Here is a 23,021-nt window from a genome sequence, read left to right as displayed (position 1 = left end):
ACCCTTAGTTTCGGTACTATATGGTGTGTATATCTCATTAGTGTTTTGTACATATTTATAGTGACTTATGATATATATATATATACATACAGTATTATAGAGCATGGTAATTACATATAGTATATATATATAGTATTATTTTTTATAGTTACATATAATAGTATTTTTAGATAAGTATATAGTATTACACAACACTGCCATGTTTGCTTCTTTTATAGAATTATTGCTATCAGTCATCATAACTTGTACTTTACTGTATTTACTTTCATTCCAATTGTTTTCAAAAAATCTTTTTCTAGCAATGTGTTGATGTGACCGTACAGCTCTCAGCATCAGTAACTTACATAAACTACATTCAACTCCCTGAACTAACAGACCAGTGCACTGCCCTGAAAAATGGAGTCACAATATCTGCATTCTGCATCTGAGCATGCTCACTGCCCTTAAACATGGCACCCTTGGCTCACCCAGCCGTGTACTGCGCATGTGCAGTGCCCACACCACCACCCCCTCAGCCCAGGCACATCATCTAACGGTAGCCAGGCTGTGCTGTGATGGGTGCTGCCCTGGGAACTCCCATCTGCGCTGCTCAGACATGATCTTCACTTGTCACAGGAGACTGGAGGGAAATGCAAACTGTGGCTTTAAGGGGGGAAGCATGAAGGGGGAGCCATAGCCTCTGCTGCACTGACTTGTTTGGATCTGTTCCTGGTGCAGCACTATACTTTACAGGAGAGGACAGCACAGAGATCCCCCTACAGCACAGAGTGCACCCAGCCCCCAAACCTGCAGTCTGGAGGGTCTTCTTACCCCTTGGTAGCATGTGAGTATCCTCTCCCTCCTCTGCTCCTTTCCTGGCTGACCACCTTCTGAATCCCTGGACAAGCACACTGACTATGTGGCATTGAACCTGTCTGTTGTTTTGCTGTTATTTATTGTTTTGATAAATGTTATTTATTGTTTTTATTGTTTTAATTGTCTTCTTGTTTTCTCTTGGTTGCTTTTTATTTTATTGTTTTGCTTTTGTTGTTTTATTCTCTTTTGTTACATGTTTTTTTTTTTATTGTTTTCCTCTTGTTCTTGGTTGTTTTGCTTCTGTTACATTTTATTTGTTGTTTTTCCTCTTGTTACATGTTATTTATTGTTTTGATAAATGTTATTTATTGTTTTGCTCTCGTTACTTTGTTGCTTTACTCTGGTTACATTGTATGTGTAGTTGGCTCATCTGGAGAATTTCAGGCGTCCTTCACCAGCTTTGCATTTTTTCTGTTCCTCTGCTCATTGAATGAATTCTTATCTGGACTTTGCAGTCGCTGCACAATTTATATGGAAAAATGTTATCATTTTATAGAGGTGATATTATAATTGTGTCACAAATCATACATCCGCCAGCTCTACTTCATGTGTGTGAGGCCTTAGACTGTGCACTGCCTGGGTACCCGCGCACCCCATGTGTATGAGGCCTTACTGTGCCCTGCCTGGGCACCCATGTGCACCCCATGTGTATGAGGCCTTACTGTGCCCTGCCTGGGCACCCGTGTGCACCCCATGTGTATAAGGCCTTACTGTGCCCTGCCTGGGCACCCGTGTGCACCCCATGTGTGTGAGGCCTTAGACTGTCCACTGCCTGGGCACCCAGGTGCACCCCATGTGTATGAGGCCTTACTGTCCACTGCCTGGGTACCCGCCCACCCCATGTGTATGAGGCCTTACTGTGCCCTGCCTGGGCACCCACGTGCACCCCATCTGTATGAGACCTTACTTTGCACTGCCTGGGTACCTGAGCGCACCCCATGTGTATGAGGCCTTACTGTGCCCTGCCTGGGCACCCACGTGCACCCCATCTGTATGAGACCTTACTTTGCACTGCCTGGGTACCTGAGCGCACCCCATGTGTGTGAGACCTTACTGTGCACTGCCTGGGCACCCACGTGCACCCCATGTGTATGAGGCCTTACTGTGCACTGCCTGGGCACCCACGCACCCCATGTGTATGAGACCTTACTTTGCACTGCCTGGGTACCTGAGCGCATCCCATGTGTGTGAGACCTTACTGTGCACTGCCTGGGCACCCACGTGCACCCCATGTGTTTGAGGCCTTAGACTGTGCACTGCCTGGGCACCTACGTGCACCCCATGTGTATGTGTCCTTACTTTGCACTGCGTGGGCACCCACGTGCACCCCATGTGTATGAAACCTTACTTTGCACTGCCTGGGCACCCACGTGCACCCCATGTGTATGAGGCCTTAGACTGGGCACCCACGTGCACCCCATGTGTATGGGGCCTTAGACTGGGCACCCACTTGCACCCTATGTGTGTGAGGCCTTAGACTGTGCACTGCCTGGGCACCCACTTGCACCCTATGTGTGTGAGGCCTTAGACTGTGCACTGCCTGGGCACCCGCGCGCACCCCATGTGTGTACCTAAAGTCTGAGTCTCACAAAACTCTGTGGACCGTTGTCAAATTCTTTGTGTGAATTCTGCCATCATCTCATGCTATGCTTATTCTACAAAGACAAACATCATGGATAATAAAGGGGACCATAGTCCCGAATAATTGTATACAGGGAACTCCAAATGATGCATAGATTCTACAAAATTACAGAGTGGATAATCCCAAGTAAAGCAAATATATGTGTAGAGAATAGGTATATCACATTTATATTTCATATTGCACAAAAATATAAAATCAATCACACAAACAAAACAAACAGGAACCGCAATGGGACAAAGATGTAAATATATATATATATAGGGGTAGCCAAAAAGTAGAGAAATGCTGGAATCAATAATAAAGTATATGCTCAAAGTTGTGAAAAATATGTGCAGAAATGTGTTCGAAAATGTGGCAGAGATATGCCATAGCTCATACAGAATAATGCAAAACCTAAGAGCAGCAGGAATAGGTTGGAAACCAGCAATATCACTCAGGTTACAAATGTTCACCCATGTAGCAGTGTGTCCCCCTGGCCCCGACGCGCGTTTCGCATTTGCTTCCTCATCTCATGATCGTCTGTACAGTCCCACCAATATACAAACTATGGCCTAGTGAGCCAGAAAACTGCACTTATATCTATATATTATCCCTTTACTACTGTTATTAAAATCTATACTGGACCAATACAGGTCTAAGATACAGAGTGTACAGTCAATATTGGCCCTATAGAGTATGCTGGACCAGGATATTAGAAGTGTGCTCTGTTTTATTCCAGTAGCACATGGACTAGAATAGAGGACTTGATGTCCATATCACTCCCAGCAGAGCAGAGTGGTGGACCAGGATCCAGGATGTTTAGTCCATACTGACCCAACCAAGCATTGTAAACCAGGATCCTGAGCACACAGTCTGTATTGTCCCTGCAGGACATCATTGACAAACAGCTGGGGCTTACACCCTGTATTGTCCCACTAGAACAAGGCATGCCGGATCTGCAGTTTAACCTGAGCCAACTCTTCATAATGAAGCAAAATAAAGAACTTTCTAAAATGTCCCAACAGAACGAATGGACCAGGATCCTAAACTCAGGCTATTGTCCCAACTGGACCCGATGGCCCTAGATTCATAGCTTGCGGTCTTATATTACGTGAAAAGTCAATTATGTACCAAGATCGAGAACTTGCAATCAGATTTCCAGTAACAGATGCAGCACTTAGAGTTTGTATAATGGACACAGAGCTGAATGAAGAAGGATCCAGTGTGTCACCTACAACCAGAGCATAATACTATAGGATCTGGGGTGTGCATTCTATACTGTCCCGTGATAACTTGATCTGCCAGCGTCCTAGCAGAGCTAGTTGGACCCCAATGTCTATGCTTTCTCAATAGAAAAAAATGCATGTCTTGCAGAATATATTTCTCGAAAGAGATGGATGTATATGGATGAAAGGCTTCTATTCTGTACTGTGTTATATAGAGTTAAAAGGAACTTATTTTGGGGTTCATTGTCCTGGCCAAGCTTGATGGATCCTATGTTCGCTATTATGGGTTGTGATCCAGTGCTTGCAGTCACTCTTGGACTGGCCCACCGGAGAACAGGAAAATCCTCTGGTGGGCCACCACCCTCTTATATGTACTTGAATTACTCTGTCCAGACAAAGGCGGCATCTCGTTCGTTGTTATATAAATGTGTGATTGAGGGTCATGTCACATTTGCATGTTGTTGAAAAGTGGGGCCCTGTGGTTGGTTACTGGTGGGCCTTTCCGACACGGCTTGCGGCCCATACTATCCTGAGAGCATGATGGACTTAGAGCCTATACTCACCTGACAACTTGCAGTGCAGAGCTGCAGTCCGTCCCTGCCTCGCAGGCTTGCATCATTCCCAATGCGGCAGCACACTACTACTTTTGTCCTCCTGCTCTTTATCATGATGAGTAACTGGTTAGTCAGATCAATCGAAGCTCAGCCGCGGGTAAAGACGATAACGCAGCTTATCCATCCAGATCCTTTCCATCCTAATCACTGTGGTTATGTTCTTGTAGATACTACAGTCCATGTATTCCAGTGTCGGACCCAGTGGGACAGGACGGTGCTGGGACATTAATATGGACGGCTCCGTCACTTCTGGCTCAGGGGGATGTAAATTCTTGTGATGCCATTGTTCACAGCAGTGAGTGATGTCTAATATTAGCAGGAATTGTGGGGGTCGTCTAAGTGTTTTTTATTCCCAAGTGATTATCCCTGGTTAATGTGGACATATGTTTCTTTGTCTCACACATTCTATGACAGCTTGCTGCGGTGACAATGGAAGTGGATGCTTGTCAGGGACTGGAGAGGCTATAACCTTTTGGCTTCAGAGTAACACATTAATTCCTAGCAGTGGCTCTTAAATGGAATCTGTCACCTGATTTAACAATAGAAACCTTACACATTATAGAAATCCACCAGATGAGGCGGGTGTACTTACTTTGAAAATCAATGTAAAAATTTATATTTATATTGATATTAAATTTATGTATACAGTATATGTGCAATGTCATTATAGTCTTGACCTGGTGTGTGTGTATATATACAGTGGGGCAAAAAAGTATTTAGTCAGTCAGCAATAGTGCAAGTTCCACCACTTAAAAAGATGAGAGGCGTCTGTAATTTACATCATAGGTAGACCTCAACTATGGGAGACAAACTGAGAAAAAAAAATCCAGAAAATCACATTGTCTGTTTTTTTTATCTTTTTTTTGCATTTTATGATGGAAAATAAGTATTTGGTCAGAAACAAACAATCAAGATTTCTGGCTCTCACAGACCTGTAACTTCTTCTTTAAGAGTCTCCTCTTTCCTCCACTCATTACCTGTAGTAATGGCACCTGTTTAAACTTGTTATCAGTATAAAAAGACACCTGTGCACACCCTCAAACAGTCTGACTCCAAACTCCACTATGGTGAAGACCAAAGAGCTGTCAAAGGACACCAGAAACAAAATTGTAGCCCTGCACCAGGCTGGGAAGACTGAATCTGCAATAGCCAACCAGCTTGGAGTGAAGAAATCAACAGTGGGAGAAATAATTAGAAAATGGAAGACATACAAGACCACTGATAATCTCCCTCGATCTGGGGCTCCACGCAAAATCCCACACCGTGGGGTCAGAATGATCACAAGAACGGTGAGCAAAAATCCCAGAACCACGCGGGGGGACCTAGTGAATGAACTGCAGAGAGCTGGGACCAATGTAACAAGGCCTACCATAAGTAACACACTACGCCACCATGGACTCAGATCCTGCAGTGCCAGACGTGTCCCACTGCTTAAGCCAGTACATGTGCGGGCCCGTCTGAAGTTTGCTAGAGAGCATTTGGATGATCCAGAGGAGTTTTGGGAGAATGTCCTATGGTCTGATGAAACCAAACTGGAACTGTTTGGTAGAAACACAACTTGTCGTGTTTGGAGGAAAAAGAATACTGAGTTGCATCCATCAAACACCATACCTACTGTAAAGCATGGTGGTGGAAACATCATGCTTTGGGGCTGTTTCTCTGCAAAGGGACCAGGACGACTGATCCGGGTACATGAAAGAATGAATGGGGCCATGTATCGTGAGATTTTGAGTGCAAACCTCCTTCCATCAGCAAGGGCATTGAAGATGAAACGTGGCTGGGTCTTTCAACATGACAATGATCCAAAGCACACCGCCAGGGCAACGAAGGAGTGGCTTCGTAAGAAGCATTTCAAGGTCCTGGTGTGGCCTAGCCAGTCTCCAGATCTCAACCCTATAGAAAACCTTTGGAGGGAGTTGAAAGTCCGTGTTGCCAAGCGAAAAGCCAAAAACATCACTGCTCTAGAGGAGATCTGCATGGAGGAATGGGCCAACATACCAACAACAGTGTGTGGCAACCTTGTGAAGACTTACAGAAAACGTTTGACCTCTGTCATTGCCAACAAAGGATATATTACAAAGTATTGAGATGAAATTTTGTTTCTGACCAAATACTTATTTTCCACCATAATATGCAAATAAAATGTTAAAAAAACAGACAATGTGATTTTCTGAATTTTTTTTTCTCAGTTTGTCTACCATAGTTGAGGTCTACCTATGATGTAAATTACAGACGCCTCTCATCTTTTTAAGTGGTGGAACTTGCACTATTGCTGACTGACTAAATACTTTTTTGCCCCACTGTATATATTCTAACGCATCGGGTATTCTAGAATATGCATGTCCACGTAGTATATTGCCCAACCACGTAGTATATTGTCCAGCCACGTAGTATATTGCCCAGTGACGTAGTATATTGCCCAGTCACATAGTATATTGCCCAGCCACGTAGTATATTGCCCAGCCACGTAGTATATTGCCCAGCCACGTAGTATATTGCCCATTCACGTAGTATATTGCCCAGCCACGTAGTATATTGCCCAGCCACGTAGTATATTGCATGTCCACGTAGAATATTGCCCAACCACGTAGTATATTGCCCAGCCACGTAGTATATTGCCCAGTGACGTAGTATATTGCCCAGCCACGTAGTATATTGCCCAGTCACGTAGTATATTGCCCAGTCACGTAGTATATTGCCTGTTATGCTGTGCTATCAGGCAACACAGTGTGCAGTAATCAGCGCACATACAGTGATATGGCAATAACCCAAAAACAATAGAACAAGCTCTGAGACGTGGAATCTCTGCAGACTGCAATACCTGAACCTATCCTCACACAACTAAAAGCAGCAGTGGATTGCGCCTAACACTACCTATGCAACTCGGCACTGCCTGAGGAGCTGACTAGCCTGAAGATAGAAATATAAGCCTGACTTGCCTCAGAGAAATACCCCAAAGGAATAGGCAGCCCCCCACATATAATGACTGTTAGCAAGATGAAAAGACAAAACGTAGGAATGAAATAGATTCAGCAAAGTGAGGCCCGATATTCTAGACAGAGCGAGGATAGCAAAGAGAACTATGCAGTCTACAAAAAACCCTAAAGCAGAACCACGCAAAGGGGGGCAAAAAGACCCACCGTGCCGAACTAACGGCACGGCGGTGCACCCTTTGCGTCTCAGAGCTTCCAGCAAAAGAGAATAGCACAGCTGGACAGAAAAAACGGAAACAAAAACAAAGTAACACTTATCTAGCAGAGCAGCAGGCCACAGGAAAGATGCAGAAGCTCAGATCCAACACTGGAACATTGACAAGGAGCAAGGAAGACAGACTCAGGTGGAGTTAAATAGCAAGGCAGCCAACGAGCTCACCAAAACACCTGAGGGAGGAAGCCCAGAGGCTGCAATACCACTTGTGACCACAGGAGTGAATTCAGCCACATAATTCACAACAATTGCCCAGTCACGTAGTATATTGCCCAGCCACGTAGTATATTGCATGTCCACGTAGTATATTGCCCAACCACGTAGTATATTGCCCAGCCACGTAGTATATTGCCCAGTGACGTAGTATATTGCCCAGCCACGTAGTATATTGCCCAGTCACGTAGTATATTGCATGTCCACGTAGTATATTGCCCAACCACGTAGTATATTGCCCAGCCACGTAGTATATTGCCCAGCCACGCAGTATATTGCCCAGTGACGTAGTATATTGCCCAGCCACGTAGTATATTGCCCAGTCACGTAGTATATTGCCCAGTCACGTAGTATATTGCCCAACCACATAGTATATTGCCCAGCCACGTAGTATATTGCCCAGTGACGTAGTATATTGCCCAGCCACGTAGTATATTGCCCAGCCACGTAGTATATTGCATGTCCACGTAGTATATTGCCCAACCACGTAGTATATTGCCCAGCCACGTAGTATATTGCCCAGTGACGTAGTATATTGCCCAGCCACGTAGTATATTGCCCAGTCACGTAGTATATTGCCCAGTCACGTAGTATATTGCCCAGTCACGTAGTATATTGCCCAGCCACGTAGTATATTGCATGTCCACGTAGTATATTGCCCAACCACAAAGTATATTGCCCAGCCACGTAGTATATTGCCCAGTGACGTAGTATATTGCCCAGCCACGTAGTATATTGCCCAGTCACGTAGTATATTGCCCAGCCACGTAGTATATTGCCCAGCCACGTAGTATATTGCCCAGCCACGTAGTATATTGACCAGCCACGTAGTATATTGCCCAGTCACGTAGTATATTGCCCAGCCACGTAGTATATTGCCCAGACACGTAGTATATTGCCCAGCCACGTAGTATATTGCCCAGCGACGTAATATATTGCCCAGTCACGTAGTATATTGCCCAGCCACGTAGTATATTGCCCAGCCACGTAGTATATTGCCCAGCCACGTAGTATATTGCCCAGCGACGTAGTATATTGCCCAGTCACGTAGTATATTGCCCAGTCACATAGTATATTGCCCAGCCACGTAGTATATTGCCCAGCCACGTAGTATATTGCCCAGCCACGTAGTATATTGCCCAGCCACGTAGTATATTGCATGTCCACGTAGTATATTGCCCAACCACGTAGTATATTGCCCAGCCACGTAGTATATTGCCCAGTGACGTAGTATATTGCCCAGTCACATAGTATATTGCCCAGACACGTAGTATATTGCCCAGCCACGTAGTATATTGCCCAGCCATGTAGTATATTGCCCAGTCACTTAGTATATAGCCCAGCCACGTAGTATATTGCCCAGCCACGTAGTATATTGGCCAGTCACGTAATATATTGGCCAGTCACGTAGTATATTGCCCAGTCACATAGTATATTGCCCAGTCACGTAGTATATTGCCCAGCCACGTAGTATATTGCCCAGTCACGTAGTATATTGCACAGCGATGTAGTATACAGCACAGAGCCACGTAGTATACAGCACAGACACGTAGTATACTGCCCAGTCACGTAGTATATTGCCCAGCACAGAGCCACGTAGTATACAGCACCGTCACGTAGTATATTGCCCAGTCACGTAGTATATTGCCCAGCCACGCAGTATATTGCCCAGTCACATAGTATATTGCCCAGTCACGTAGTATATTGCCCAGTCACATAGTATATTGCCCAGTCACATAGTATATTGCCCAGTCACGTAGTATATTGCCCAGCCACGTAGTATATTGCCCAGTCACATAGTATATTGCCCAGTCACGTAGTATATTGCCCAGCCACGTAATATATTGCCTAGTGACGTAGTATATTGCCCAGTCACGTAGTATACTGCCCAGCCACGTAGTATATTGCCCAGCCATGTAGTATATTGCACAGCGATGTAGTATACAGCACAGACACGTAGTATATTGCCCAGCCACGTAGTATATTGCACAGCGATGTAGTATACAGCACAGACACGTAGTATATTGCCCAGTCACGTAGTATATTGCTCAGCCACGTATGTAACAGGTTAAAAAATAAAAGAGAAACATATACTCACCTTCCGAGGGGCCCATTGTAGTCCTGTCGGCTGTGTGCGGTGCACACAGCAGCTTCCGGTCCCAGGGTGGGTGTGAGCGCATGACCTGTGATGATGTTGTGGTCACATGAGCGTGACGTCATGGCAGGTCCTTCTCGCATAGCATCCTTACCACCGGAACCTGCCACTTGCACTGCCGAGCACAGGGCGCGACGTCGGAGTGTGAGAATAACGTTTTTTTTTATTATTATTTGTAACATTAGATCTTTTTGCGTATGCAGCATCAATAGTAAAAAGTTGGTCACACAGGGTTAATAGCTCCGTTAATGGAGTGCGTTACACCGCGCTCTGGTAACGCTGGCATTAACCCTGTGTGAGGGCTGACTGGATGACTGGAGGGGAGTATAGAGCGGGCACTGACTGCGGGGAGGAAAGAGCGGCCATATTGCCGCCGGACTGTGGCCGTCGCTGATTGGTCGTGGTAATGGTCGTGGGCGTTTTGCCACGACTAGTCAGCGACTTGGATTCCATGACAGACAGAGGCCGCGACCAATGAATATCCGTGACAGAAGGACAGAAAGACAGACGGAAAGATGGAAGTGACCCTTAGACAATTATATAGTAGAGGGATGGATTATAAAAGGATGTGCAGGGGAAGCAAATGTAGAGGGGTTGTCCACTACTAGGACAACCTCTTCACAATCTGAATATTTGACCCAATTAAAATAAAAACGCCTATATTCGCCTCCCGTGCCATTCTAGTGGTGCCAGCACTCGCTCTCTCGGGACTCACTTTTAATACCAGGCCTTATGTCCAGTCAGCACTGGCATCAGTGTCCCCACATTCAGACTTATAAGTGTTCAAGAGGAGGTAGTCATTGAGAGGATTTGGAAATGGTGCTGAAATTTCTGACCCTATACTTAATGTGTGCACATACCCTTAGGTGGCAAAACTCAGCCTCAGATAGTTCTTTCTTTTCTCTTCCTACCGTAAAATGTAAGTGAGGGGGCTATGTGATTTACAGAAAGCCCCCCCCCCCCGCATGTCTATGTGCTTTACAAGTGGAGGCTTGACATGACATGAGAAGATTGGTGTGACCTTGGAGCAGCCTAAGTATATCCAGCAGAAAGCCGAGCTGATGGTGTCTGCACCCTGCGTCGTTCTGTCTTTTCAGTAGGGAAATTCTATAGAACGAGGGTTCAGCTATTTACATCCGCTCCAAATATTGTATATTGGTCACCGGTGTACGATGTGCGCTCTACGCTGACATTCCTTACGTATTACTGCAGGACTGTTTCTTCATCCCCATGCCAGAAGAACTTGGGAAATAAAGCATATTGTCAGCTTTCCATAAGAATAGAAGAAATCTAGTTCCAAACTTGCCAACTACATATTTATAGAATTTAGGGCTGGTTCCATTACTATATAGGTGAAAGGACAACTTTTTTACTGTATGCAAAATTGTTAGCCTTGCATTAGAAGTCCTGGTGAACTTACAGATTGTCCACTACTTACTTAGGATAGGTCATCAATGTCTGAACGTTGGGGCTGCGACATCGGGCACCCCCAACGATCCGCTGTTCTCCATTTTTGTTGACAGAGCTGTACCATGCAGCATCTTTACTGGGCAGTCCTGGCCATCATCTACACCAAGAACAGCTGATTGAACAGGGAGCCGGGTGTCCTACGGATAGGTCATCAACAGCTGATGGACAAACTATGTTTCGGCTGACAGCTATCTACCCCCACTCCCCCATACAAAAAGACCACGAAGCTCAACCGAACCCTCCTTTGTTCTCTAGGAGAGAGAGCCTGTCGGACTCCTGGAGAACACAAGAATAGACAGTATAAAACTGGACATCCTGGATCCCTCTGATGTCGGGGAGAGTTGAGAGACCCCATACACAATAAACCTTTGGCAGATGCTGCCGATATTGGTGGGTTCGGTGTTATGATCAGGTGGCCTTGGAGCAGCATGAAAACTTTCTCTGGAGTAGGTGTTAACTATACGGACCGCAAACCCTGATCTTAACACCGCAACTAGAAGTAGCCGTGGGGTGTGCCTAACAAAACCTAGACACCTCGACATAGCCGGAGAACTAAATACCCCTAAAGATGGAAATAGGAAAACTATCTTGCCTCAAAGTAGACCCCCAAAGGATAGGCAGCCCCCCACAAATAATGACTGTGAGTTGGAGAGGAAAAGACACACGCAGGCAGAAAACAGGCTTTGCAAAGGAGGCCACTTCTAGCTACCATAAATAGAAAAGGACAGGACAGGATACTAAGCGGTCAGCATAAAAATACTACAAAAATATCCACAGCAGAAAATACAAAACTCCACCACCTAACTAAAGATGTGGAGAGTATAACTGCAACTCCAGAGAATCCAACCAGACTGAGAAAAGCAACTGACACAGTCTAAGCTGGACAAATAGAAACAAAAGATCAGCACTGAAAATAAGCACACAGCAAGTGTGCTTCAGAAAAAGAAATAAACACTTATCTTTGCTGAACTGGCAGCTAGGAAGGTGAGGCCAGGCAGAGATCCAACACTTCCAAAGAAACATTGACAACTGGCCAGGGCTAAGGAATCCTGCACACTTAAATATCCCAGTCAGAACAGCAATTAGCAGATACACCTGGCCAGGACTGTGACTCGGAGACAACTGCATTCCCAGCTACAACCACTGGAGGGAACCCAAGAGCAGAATTCACAACAGTTCGGGATTAGTGTTGAGCGATACCGTCCGATACTTGAAAGTATCGGTATCGGATAGTATCGGCCGATACCCGAAAAATATCGGATATCGCCGATACCGATATCTGATACCAATACAAGTCAATGGGACATCAAGTATCGGAAGGTATTCTCATAGTTCCCAGGGTCTGAAGGAGAGGAAACTCTCCTTCAGACCCTGGGATCCATAGGGATGTGTAAAATAAAGAATTAAAATAAAAAATATTGATATATTTACCTCTCCGGCGGCCCCTGAACTCAGCGCGGGTAACCGGCAGGCTTCTTTGTTCAAAATCAGCGCTTTTAACACCTGAGAATCACGTCCCGGCTTCTGATTGGTCGCGGGCCGCCCATGTGACCGCCACGCGACCAATCACAAGCCGCGACGTCACCGCAAGCTATTAACGCGCTCATTTTTTAAAAATGAGCGCGTTAATGGCTTTCAAAGACGTAGCGGCTTGTGATTGGTCGCGGCCACGCGACCAATCACAAGCCGCGACGTCACCGCAAGCTATTAACGCGCTCATTTTAAAAAATGAGCGCGTTAATGGCTTTGAAAGACGTAGCGGCTTATGATTGGTCGCGGCCACGCGACCAATCACAAGCCGCGACGTCACCGCAAGCTATTAACGCGCTCATTTTTAAAAATGAGCGCGTTAATGGCTTTCAAAGACGTAGCGGCTTGTGATTGGTCGCGGCCGCGACCAATCACAAGCCGCTACGTCTTTGAAAGCCATTAACGCGCTCATTTTTAAAAATGAGCGCGTTAATAGCTTGCGGTGACGTCGCGGCTTGTGATTGGTCGCGGCCCCGCGACCAATCACAAGCCGCTACGTCTTTGAAAGCCATTAACGCGCTCATTTTTAAAAATGAGCGCGTTAATAGCATGTGGTGACGTCGCGGCTTGTGATTGGTCGAGTGGCCGCGACCAATCACAAGCCGCTACGTCTTTGAAAGCCATTAACGCGCTCATTTTTAAAAATGAGCGCGTTAATAGCATGTGGTGACGTCGCGGCTTGTGATTGGTCGCGTGGCCGCGACCAATCACAAGCCGCTACGTCTTTGAAAGTCATTAACGCGCTCATTTTTCAAAAATGAGCGCGCTAATAGCTTGCGGTGACGTCGCGGCTTGTGATTGGTCGCGTGGCGGTCACATGGGCGGCCCGCGACCAATCAGAAGCCGGGACGTGATTCTCAGGTCCTAAAAGCGCTGATTTTGAACAAGGAAGCCTGCCGGTTACCCGCGCTGAGTCCAGGGGCCGCCGGAGAGGTAAATATATCAATATTTTTTATTTTAATTCTTTATTTTACACATCTCTATGTATCCGATACCGATACCCGATACCACAAAAGTATCGGATCTCGGTATCGGAATTCCGATACCGCAAGTATCGGCCGATACCCGATACTTGCGGTATCGGAATGCTCAACACTATTCGGGATACTTTAGTCTAATGTCCATGGGGGACTCGAGACTACTGGAAGACAATACAACCATGTCCGAAGTTGCTGTTCATTTGCCAGTACAAAAGATAATATGTAAACCCTATCCATAGGCAGGGACTACTACTCATATCCTACTTTTTGAGGACAATATAGTATTTTTCACATATAACATTTTCTTTTAATTGTTAGGTATGATGTATATGTTCAATACATGCTGTAATCGATCTGTGGTGACAGACGTCATAGTATATAAAGGCACAGATGATTGGCCTCGGGGAGACCAAAACATCCAACACCGCGGAGACACCATCACGTGTTTCTCAACGCAGTGATTCCAGAACACTGCCCCCATCCCTTATAGGAAATATGCAGATGCATGTAAAGAAGCTGCGGAGACACCATCACGTGTTTCTCGACGCAAGCAGTGAATAGCCAGGCCTTTCCCCGGGAAGGAACAACCACGGGAAGGGCAGCATCCTATGAAGGAAAGCCACCTATGCCAAGCATGGTATCCATCCACAGACAGCTGTTTCGGGGTTTTTGCCCCTCATCAGTGTGGAGTAGGAATCTGGCTATTAGGAGCAGTGCCTAGTAAAAAGGCTATAAAGGCACAGATGATTGGCCTCGGGGAGACCAAAACATCCAACACCGCGGAGACACCATCACGTGTTTCTCAACGCAGTGATTCCAGAACACTGCCCCCATCCCTTATGGGAAATATGCAGATGCATGTAAAGAAGCTGCGGAGACACCATCACGTGTTAGAATGGCATCCATCACCTCTAGGCCATTATGTGATCCATTTAGCAGATGTGTTTCTTCAAGATACTTTCTATACATTAGCATCGTCTACTATAACTTTGCTATATACAGACACAGAATGACAAGACGTCATCCCCAAATGGCACCTTTTTTTTCCCTCCATTGTGATAATGTAACCCCCAGGGAAATATTTAGTAACATGAGCTTTCCTGCATGTTAAACTTATTGCAGCTGCAGCTCATCTCCCATTGATTTCTATAGGAGCTGAGCTTCAGTCTTTATCAACAGCCCCTGCACAGGGAATGGAGCTGTGCTGTTTGGTTCTGTTCACTGAGCAGTTCCGGCCGGCGTCATCGGAAATAGCTGATCGGCGGGGAGGCCGGGTGTTTGCACCCCCACTATTCAGACATCGATGACTGATCCCAGACAACCCTTTAAAGCAAGTGTTCTAATCACACACGTTTTGGTTGAGATACTCTTATTTGAAATTTTTATGCAGGTTACTAAAAGTCGTAAAATCTTGAATTAGATGTTAGAATCCTAATAGCACAGAGCTACATTCACAATTTAGCAGGCTTTAAACCTTAAATCTCTCAACATTTTTTCACTTTTTCTTTAAGGATTTTATATATAACGTAAACCAGTGCAATGTTGTCCAAACAAAACCTGCCTTCCTGGCCTAACAGGAAAACAAAACACAACATATGGCACAATCCTTGTTGCTACAGGAATTCGCCCTCTTCAGGAACAGCTGATCAATCAGGTTCAGCTGTGCAATCAACCTAGCGCTAAACATGGCTGATTAACTCATTTCAGCTCCTGCTAGGTTGCTGTCACCGAGCTTACACCCTTAGTGAAGTATACCTCCCCTCCAGTACTTTTCAAGTGACCTTGTTACATATCCCCCCCCTCTGCCCAAAACCGAGGGTTTTGGCAACATCAGCCACCAAATAGGAAAGTCTGGATGGCATCTGCGTTACCATGCAGCTTTACATGCATGTGTTCCACTATAAAGTTCCAACTCTTGGAACGCTATCTCTGCTGCAAGAGAGGATATCTATCTATCTATCTATCTATCTATCTATCTATCTATCTATAGTATATATATTATAGATAATATATATAGAATATATAATATATCTGTGTACATATATATTTTCTCATACAGGATTGTGCATATAATCAGGACTAAAAATCTGTTTTGCAATCGGGTTTAGTTAAAAATGTTGCACCACTTTCCTTCTACAGCCTTGGTGATGCACTGTTTACTGTGGCTGCAGAATGAGTTAACTGAGAATCCCTCAATCGGTTGGTTTGCAACGCTTTCTGCCTTTTTATAAACTCCTCTCTGCTGATTTATGAGCACAGACTACGTTAAAGTTGAATGTGCAGGAAAGCAAAGAACCTAAAAAAATAACAAATTGTGCAAACTGTTTAATGAGACCCAATTGAAAAAAAATGATTTCTAGCCCCTAATACATAAATACACGCATTTAGGTAAAAAATAAATGGTTCCCACAGATGAACAAAACCTTCTTATGACTACAGACCACATCAAAGTTTAATATACAGGAAAACAAAGAGCCTGAAAAAAAGAAGCTGCTAAATTTTTAATGAAACCTAATAGCAAAAATGCTTTCTAGCCCCAAATACATGCATTTAAGTTAAAAAAAAAATAAAGTTCCCCAAAGGTGAACAAAACCTTTTATGGCCAAAGACCACATCAAAGTCCAATATACACGAAAACAAAGAGTCTGGAAAAACAAAACAAAATTGTGCAGAGCTTTAAATGAAATTCAATTCCGAAAATTGTTTCTAGCCCCTAAAACATGCATTTCAGTTAAAAAAAAAAAAAAAAAGTTCCCCATACGACAAAACCTTTTATGGCCAAAGACCACATCAGAGTTCAATATACACGAAAACAAAAAGCCTGAAAACAAAACAAAACTGTGCAGAACTTTTAATGAAATTCAATTCCAAAAATTGTTTCTGGACCCTAATACATGCATTTCGGTAAAAAAAAAGTCCTCAAAGGTGGACAACCAATTTAACTAGCCTACCCCTTTTCTTTACTTGTCACAGATACGGTGCTGCAATCCTGATCTAGGCTGCTAATGAAAGTCGATGAGTGGAAATCCCCTGTGTGAATTGGCTTCATGTCCCCATCCAGAAGAGAGTCCTGTCGTGAGTGAAGGAACGTGTCTATGTTGGGAAGAAGGACACAAGTCTCCGAGGAGCTGATTGATTGCTAATGGTCTGAAGTTGGTGAATTTTTTGAAGGACCTGTTTGGGAAGATAGACAGGTCTGTTGAGACGTCAGGTGGAATCAGAGGAGTAATAGAGCGACTCAAGGCAAAATGTCGGCTGTGAGGTAGCGAACGGACTCGGTCAAGTCGTGAAAATCACAAAGCGTAGAGATATTGCAGACGAGTTGATGCTTTCTACGTCTGTTTTAAGAGTCACGAGAGAAATATGACAGAAGCCATGGACGTAAAGTAAGTCGTGTTTTATCTTTTATGTAAATTACTGTCTGCCTGGAAATTATTGTGCAGATCAGAAGAATCATACAAAACTTTCATATAGTCAATGTGGGTGGACTTGTGCATGATGAGCAATTTGTAGGATAGGTCATGGATATTAGATCGGTGGGGGATCATTATCTGCTACCCCCACACATCAGCTGTGTCCTGCTCCTGTGGCAGCTGGATACACATTCATTCTAATGGAGAACCCAGCTGCAGTACCCTAGAAAGACCACTACATGGTGTAAGGAGCCATGCCATTGCGGTACATCCGGCCATAGCGGGAGATGTATGGCTGCTCGGTGTTCATCCACCACCAATCTTCTATTGATAATGATGACTTATCCTCAGTGCAGGACTGGGTTGCCAAATGCTCGCCAGTAACATTGACTGTTTGGTGCCTCTGATGAACTACATGCAAATATTATATTCCCCTCATCCACAAATGTATATATGTTTCTATATAATAATAATAATAATAAACTGGGTAGTTTGTTACATGAGTGATGAAATGTTGGTCTGGTCTGTCCTTTGAGGATCACATGTATTGTTCAAAAGCACTGCTCATGTACGGAGTTGGGGGCCAATTCTGCATTGGGGCCCACCTGAAATCACATGTCCCTCCGCAGGCCAATCCGAGTCTATTAATATGTAAGTCCTAAATAATCCCTTTTATGGGGTTGTCCACTACTAGGACAACCGATTCTGAAAGTAAACAAAATTAATAAAGCCTATACTCACCTCCCGTAAGGGCTCCTTTCCCATGGTGTCGGCACTCTCTCCCTAGGGCTGTGGCATGGTGTTGTGACACGTGACGCCGGTGCCCAATCAGTGCTGTCGTGACTGTTCCCGCCTTCATATGAACTGAAGATGAAGCCATGGATCTGCTGCTCCCGGACTTCCTCTTCATGTTCAGTTTGTCCGAAGGCGGAGTCAGTGACGCCAGCGATGATTGGGCGTCGGTGTCACAACACCGCACCACCGCTCCGGGGAGAGTGAGTGCCGACACCGCGGGAACGGGAGGGGAGTATAGGCTTTATTATTTTATCGGGGCCGAACATTTAGTTGTCCTAGTAGTGGATAACACCTTTAATAAGCCTTTGGGGTGGACAAACCTATATTGTAATGATCAATGGAAATTTTTGCACTTATAGAGCAGAGAACCCTATGTTTCAACTAATCTTATTCAGGATGCTCATGATGGTTACTCCCTTAATTTAGGTGATTGGCCCAGTAATATACAGATGTGGCTTTCCTTACTTTCTTTGTTCAAGATATCCCAAGATGGTTGGCGTGAAACGTCAGCTTTAAAATAATCCAAATAAAAAATATTGTTTTACCCTGTTGGGCATTGTTAAGCTAAATGTGTCTGCAAGTGAATGTATTCAATTTGTATTCTGTATAATTGGGGTCCCTAATATAATTACCTAGATGGTCTGTGTTGCCCACAAGCTTTGACAACATTGGGGCAGAGGTTGTATGGATTGGGCCACCCCATAAAGTTGGTTTCCTTGTCCAATTTTTTTCCGGCTAATTCATAAATGTACATATTTTCAAAATGTTGTTACATTTTTGAGCACTGGTACTCCGGTTTCCTATTAGAATACCCATTTTTCTTTATTTTTTTAATTGAAGACTAATGTGCGATAATTCAAGACTAATTGAAAGGATCAAGTGTCATTTTTCTTAAACTCCTTCATGACCCAGCCTATTTTGACCTTAAAGACCTTGCCGTTTTTTGCAATTCTGACCAGTGTCCCTTTATGAGGTAATAACTCAGGAACGCTTCAACGGATCCTAGCGGTTCTGAGATTGTTTTTTCGTGACATATTGGGCTTCATGTTAGTGGTAAATTTAGGTCAATAAATTCTGCGTTTATTTGTGATAAAAACGGAAATTTGGCGAAAATTTTGAAAATTTCGCAATTTTCACATTTTGAATTTTTATTCTGTTAAACCAGAGAGATATGTGACACAAAATAGTTAATAAATAACATTTCCCACATGTTTACTTTACATCAGCACAATTTTGGAAACAAAATTTTTTTTTGTTAGGAAGTTATAAGGGTTAAAATTTGACCAGCGATTTGTCATTTTTACAACGAAATTTACAAAACCATTTTTTTAGGGACCACCTCACATTTGAAGTCAGTTTGAGGGGTCTATATGGCTGAAAATACCCAAAAGTGACACCATTCTAAAAACTGCACCACTCAAGGTACTCAAAACCACATTCAAGAAGTTTATTAACCCTTCAGGTGCTTCACAGCAGCAGAAGCAACATGGAAGGAAAAAATGAACATTTAACTTTTTAGTCACAAAAATTATCTTTTAGCAACAATTTTTTTATTTTCCCAATGGTAAAAGGAGAAACTGAACCATGAAAGTTGTTGTCCAATTTGTCCTGAGTACGCTGATACCTCATATGTGGGGGTAAACCACTGTTTGGGCGCACGGCAGGGCTTGGAAGGGAAGGAGCGCCATTTGACTTTTTGAATCAAAAATTGGCTCCACTCTTTAGCGGACACCATGTCACGTTTGGAGAGCCCCCGTGTGCCTAAAAATTGGAGCTCCCCCACAAGTGACCCCATTTTGGAAACTAGACGTCCCAAGGAACTTATCTAGATGCATAATGAGCACTTTGAACCCCCAGGTGCTTCACAAATTGATCCGTAAAAATGAAAAAGTACTTTTTTTTCACAAAAAAATTCTTTTAGCCTCAATTTTTTCATTTTCACATGGGCAACAGGATAAAATGGATCCTAAAATGTGTTGGGCAATTTCTCCTGAGTACGCCGATACCTCATATGTGGGGGTAAACCACTGTTTGGGCACATGGTAAGGCTCGGAAAGGGAAGGAGCGCCATTTGACTTTTTGAATGAAAAATTATTTCCATCGTTAGCGGACACCCTGTCGCGTTTGGAGAGCTCCTGTGTGCCTAAACATTGGCGCTCCCCCACAAGTGACCCCATTTTGGAAACTAGACCCCCCAAGGAACTTAATTAGATGCCTAGTGAGCACTTTAAACCCTCAGGTGCTTCACAAATTGATCTGTAAAAATGAAAAAGTACTTTTTTTTCACAAAAAAATTCTTTTCGCCTCAATTTTTTCATTTTCACATGGGCAGTAGGATAAAATGGATCATAAAATTTGTTGGACAATTTCTCCCGAGTACGCCGATACCTCATATGTGGGGGTAAACCACTGTTTGGGCACACGGCAGGGCTCGGAAGGGAAGGCGCGCCATTTGACTTTTTGAATGGAAAATTAGCTTCAATTGTTAGCGGACACCATGTCGCGTTTGGAGAGCCCCTGTGTGCCTATGCATTGGAGCTCCCCCACAAGTGACCCCATTTTGGAAACTAGACCCCCCAAGGAACTTATCTAGATGCATATTGAGCACTTTAAACCCCCAGGTGCTTCACAGAAGTTTATAACGCAGAGCCATGAAAATAAAAAATAATTTTTCTTTCCTCAAAAATGATTTTTTAGCCTGGAATTTCCTATTTTGCCAAGGATAATAGGAGAAATTGGACCCCAAATATTGTTGTCCAGTTTGTCCTGAGTACGCTGATACCCCATATGTGGGGGTAAACCACTGTTTGGGCGCACGGCAGGGCTCGGAAGGGATGGCACGCCATTTGGCTTTTTAAATGGAAAATTAGCTCCAATCATTAGCGGACACCATGTCACGTTTGGAGAGCCCCTGTGTGCCTAAACATTGGAGATCCCCCAGAAATGACCCCATTTTGGAAACTAGACCCCCAAAGGAACTAATCTAGATGTGTGGTGAGGACTTTGAACCCCCAAGTGCTTCACAGAAGTTTATAACGCAGAGCCATGAAAAAAAAAAAAAAAAAATATTTTCTCAAAAATGATCTTTTAGCCTGCAATTTTTTATTTTACAAAGGGTAACAGGAGAAATTTGACCCCAAAAGTTGTTGTCCAGTTTCTCCTGAGTACGCTGATACCCCATATGTGGGGGTAAACCACTGTTTGGGCACATGCCGGGGCTCGGAAGTGAAGTAGTGACATTTTGAAATGCAGACTTTGATGGAATGCTCTGTGGGCGTCACGTTGCGTTTGCAGAGCCCCTGATGTGGCTTAACAGTAGAAACCCCCCACAAGTGACCCCATTTTGGAAACTAGACCCCGAAAGGAACTTATCTAGATGTGTGGTGAGCACTTTGAACCCCCAAGTGCTTCATAGAAGTTTATAATGCAGAGCCGTGAAAATAATAAATACGTTTTCTTTCCTCAAAAATAACTATTTAGCCCAGAATTTTTTATTTTCCCAAGGGTAACAGGAGAAGATGGATCCCAAAAGGTGTTGTCTAGTTTCTCCTGAGTACGCTGATACCCCATATGTGGGGGTAAACCACTGTTTGGGCACATGCCGAGGCTCGGAAGTGAAGTAGTGACGTTTTGAAATGCAGACTTTGATGGAATGCTCTGTGGGCGTCACGTTGCGTTTGCAGAGCCCCTGATGTGGCTTAACAGTAGAAACCCCCCTACAAGTGACCCCATTTTGGAAACTAGACCCCGAAAGGAACTTATCTAGATGTGTGGTGAGCACTTTGAACCCCCAAGTGCTTCACAGAAGTTTATAATGCAGAGCCGTGAAAATAATAAATACGTTTTCTTTCCTCAAAAATAATTATTTAGCCCAGAATTTTTTAATTTTCCCAAGGGTAACAGGAGAAATTTGACCCCAATATTTGTTGTCCAGTTTCTCCTGAGTACGGTGATACCCCATATGTGGGGGTAAACTACTGTTTGGGCACATGCCGGGGCTCGGAATTGAAGTAGTGACGTTTTGAAATGCAGACTTTGATGGAATGCTCTGCGGGCGTCACGTTGCGTTTGCAGAGCCCCTGATGTGCCTAAACAGTAGAAACCCCCCAGAAGTGACCCCATTTTGGAAACTAGACCCCGAAAGGAACTTATCTAGATGTGTGGTGAGCACTTTGAACCCCCAAGTGCTTCATAGAAGTTTATAATGCAGAGCCGTGAAAATAATAAATACGTTTTCTTTCCTCAAAAATAATTATTTAGCCCAGAATTTTTTATTTTCCCAAGGGTTACAGGAGAAATTGGACCCCAAAAGTTGTTGTCCAGTTTCTCCTGAGTACGCTGATACCCCATGTGTGGGGGTAAACCACTGTTTGGGCACATGTCGGGGCTCAGAAGGGAAGTAGTGACTTTTGAAATGCAGACTTTGATGGAATGGTCTGCGGGCGTCACATTGCGTTTGCAGAGCCCCTGGTGTGCCTAAACAGTAGAAACCCCCCACAAGTGACCCCATTTTAGAAACTAGACCCCCCAAGGAACTTATCTAGATATGTGGTGAGCACTTTGAACCCCCAAGTGCTTCACAGACGTTTACAACGCAGAGCCGTGAAAATAAAAAATCATTTTTCTTTCCTCAAAAATGATGTTTTAGCAAGCATTTCTTTATTTTCACAAGGGTATCAGGAGAAATTGGACCCCAGTAATTGTTGCGCAGTTTGTCCTGAGTATGCTGGTACCCCATATGTGGGGGTAAACCACTGTTTGGGCACACGTCGGGGCTCGGAAGTGAGGGAGCACCATTTGACTTTTTGAATACAAGATTGGCTGGAATCAATGGTGGCGCCATGTTGCGTTTGGAGACCCCCTGATGTGCCTAAACAGTGGAAACCCCTCAATTCTACCTCCAACACTAACCCCAACACACCCCTAACCCTTATCGCAACTG

General features: G+C 44.3%; 1 protein-coding gene across 1 annotated transcript in view; it reads left to right on the top strand.

Moving 5' to 3' along the window:
- Positions 1-484: 484 nt before the first annotated feature.
- SACS (sacsin molecular chaperone) overlaps positions 485-23,021 on the top strand; it is a 102,759-nt gene continuing 80,222 nt past the window's right edge. The window contains exons 1-2 of the mRNA XM_069759120.1: positions 485-823; positions 16,845-17,257. Of these exons, the coding sequence (XP_069615221.1) occupies positions 17,235-17,257 (23 nt within the window). The 5' untranslated portion in view covers positions 485-823; positions 16,845-17,234. The remainder of the gene's footprint in view (positions 824-16,844; positions 17,258-23,021) is intronic.

Source organism: Ranitomeya imitator, chromosome 3, assembly GCF_032444005.1.
Source record: "Ranitomeya imitator isolate aRanImi1 chromosome 3, aRanImi1.pri, whole genome shotgun sequence".
In the NCBI taxonomy this organism is placed as follows: Eukaryota; Metazoa; Chordata; class Amphibia; order Anura; family Dendrobatidae; genus Ranitomeya; species Ranitomeya imitator.
This window is presented reverse-complemented; position numbering and strand designations above follow the sequence as displayed.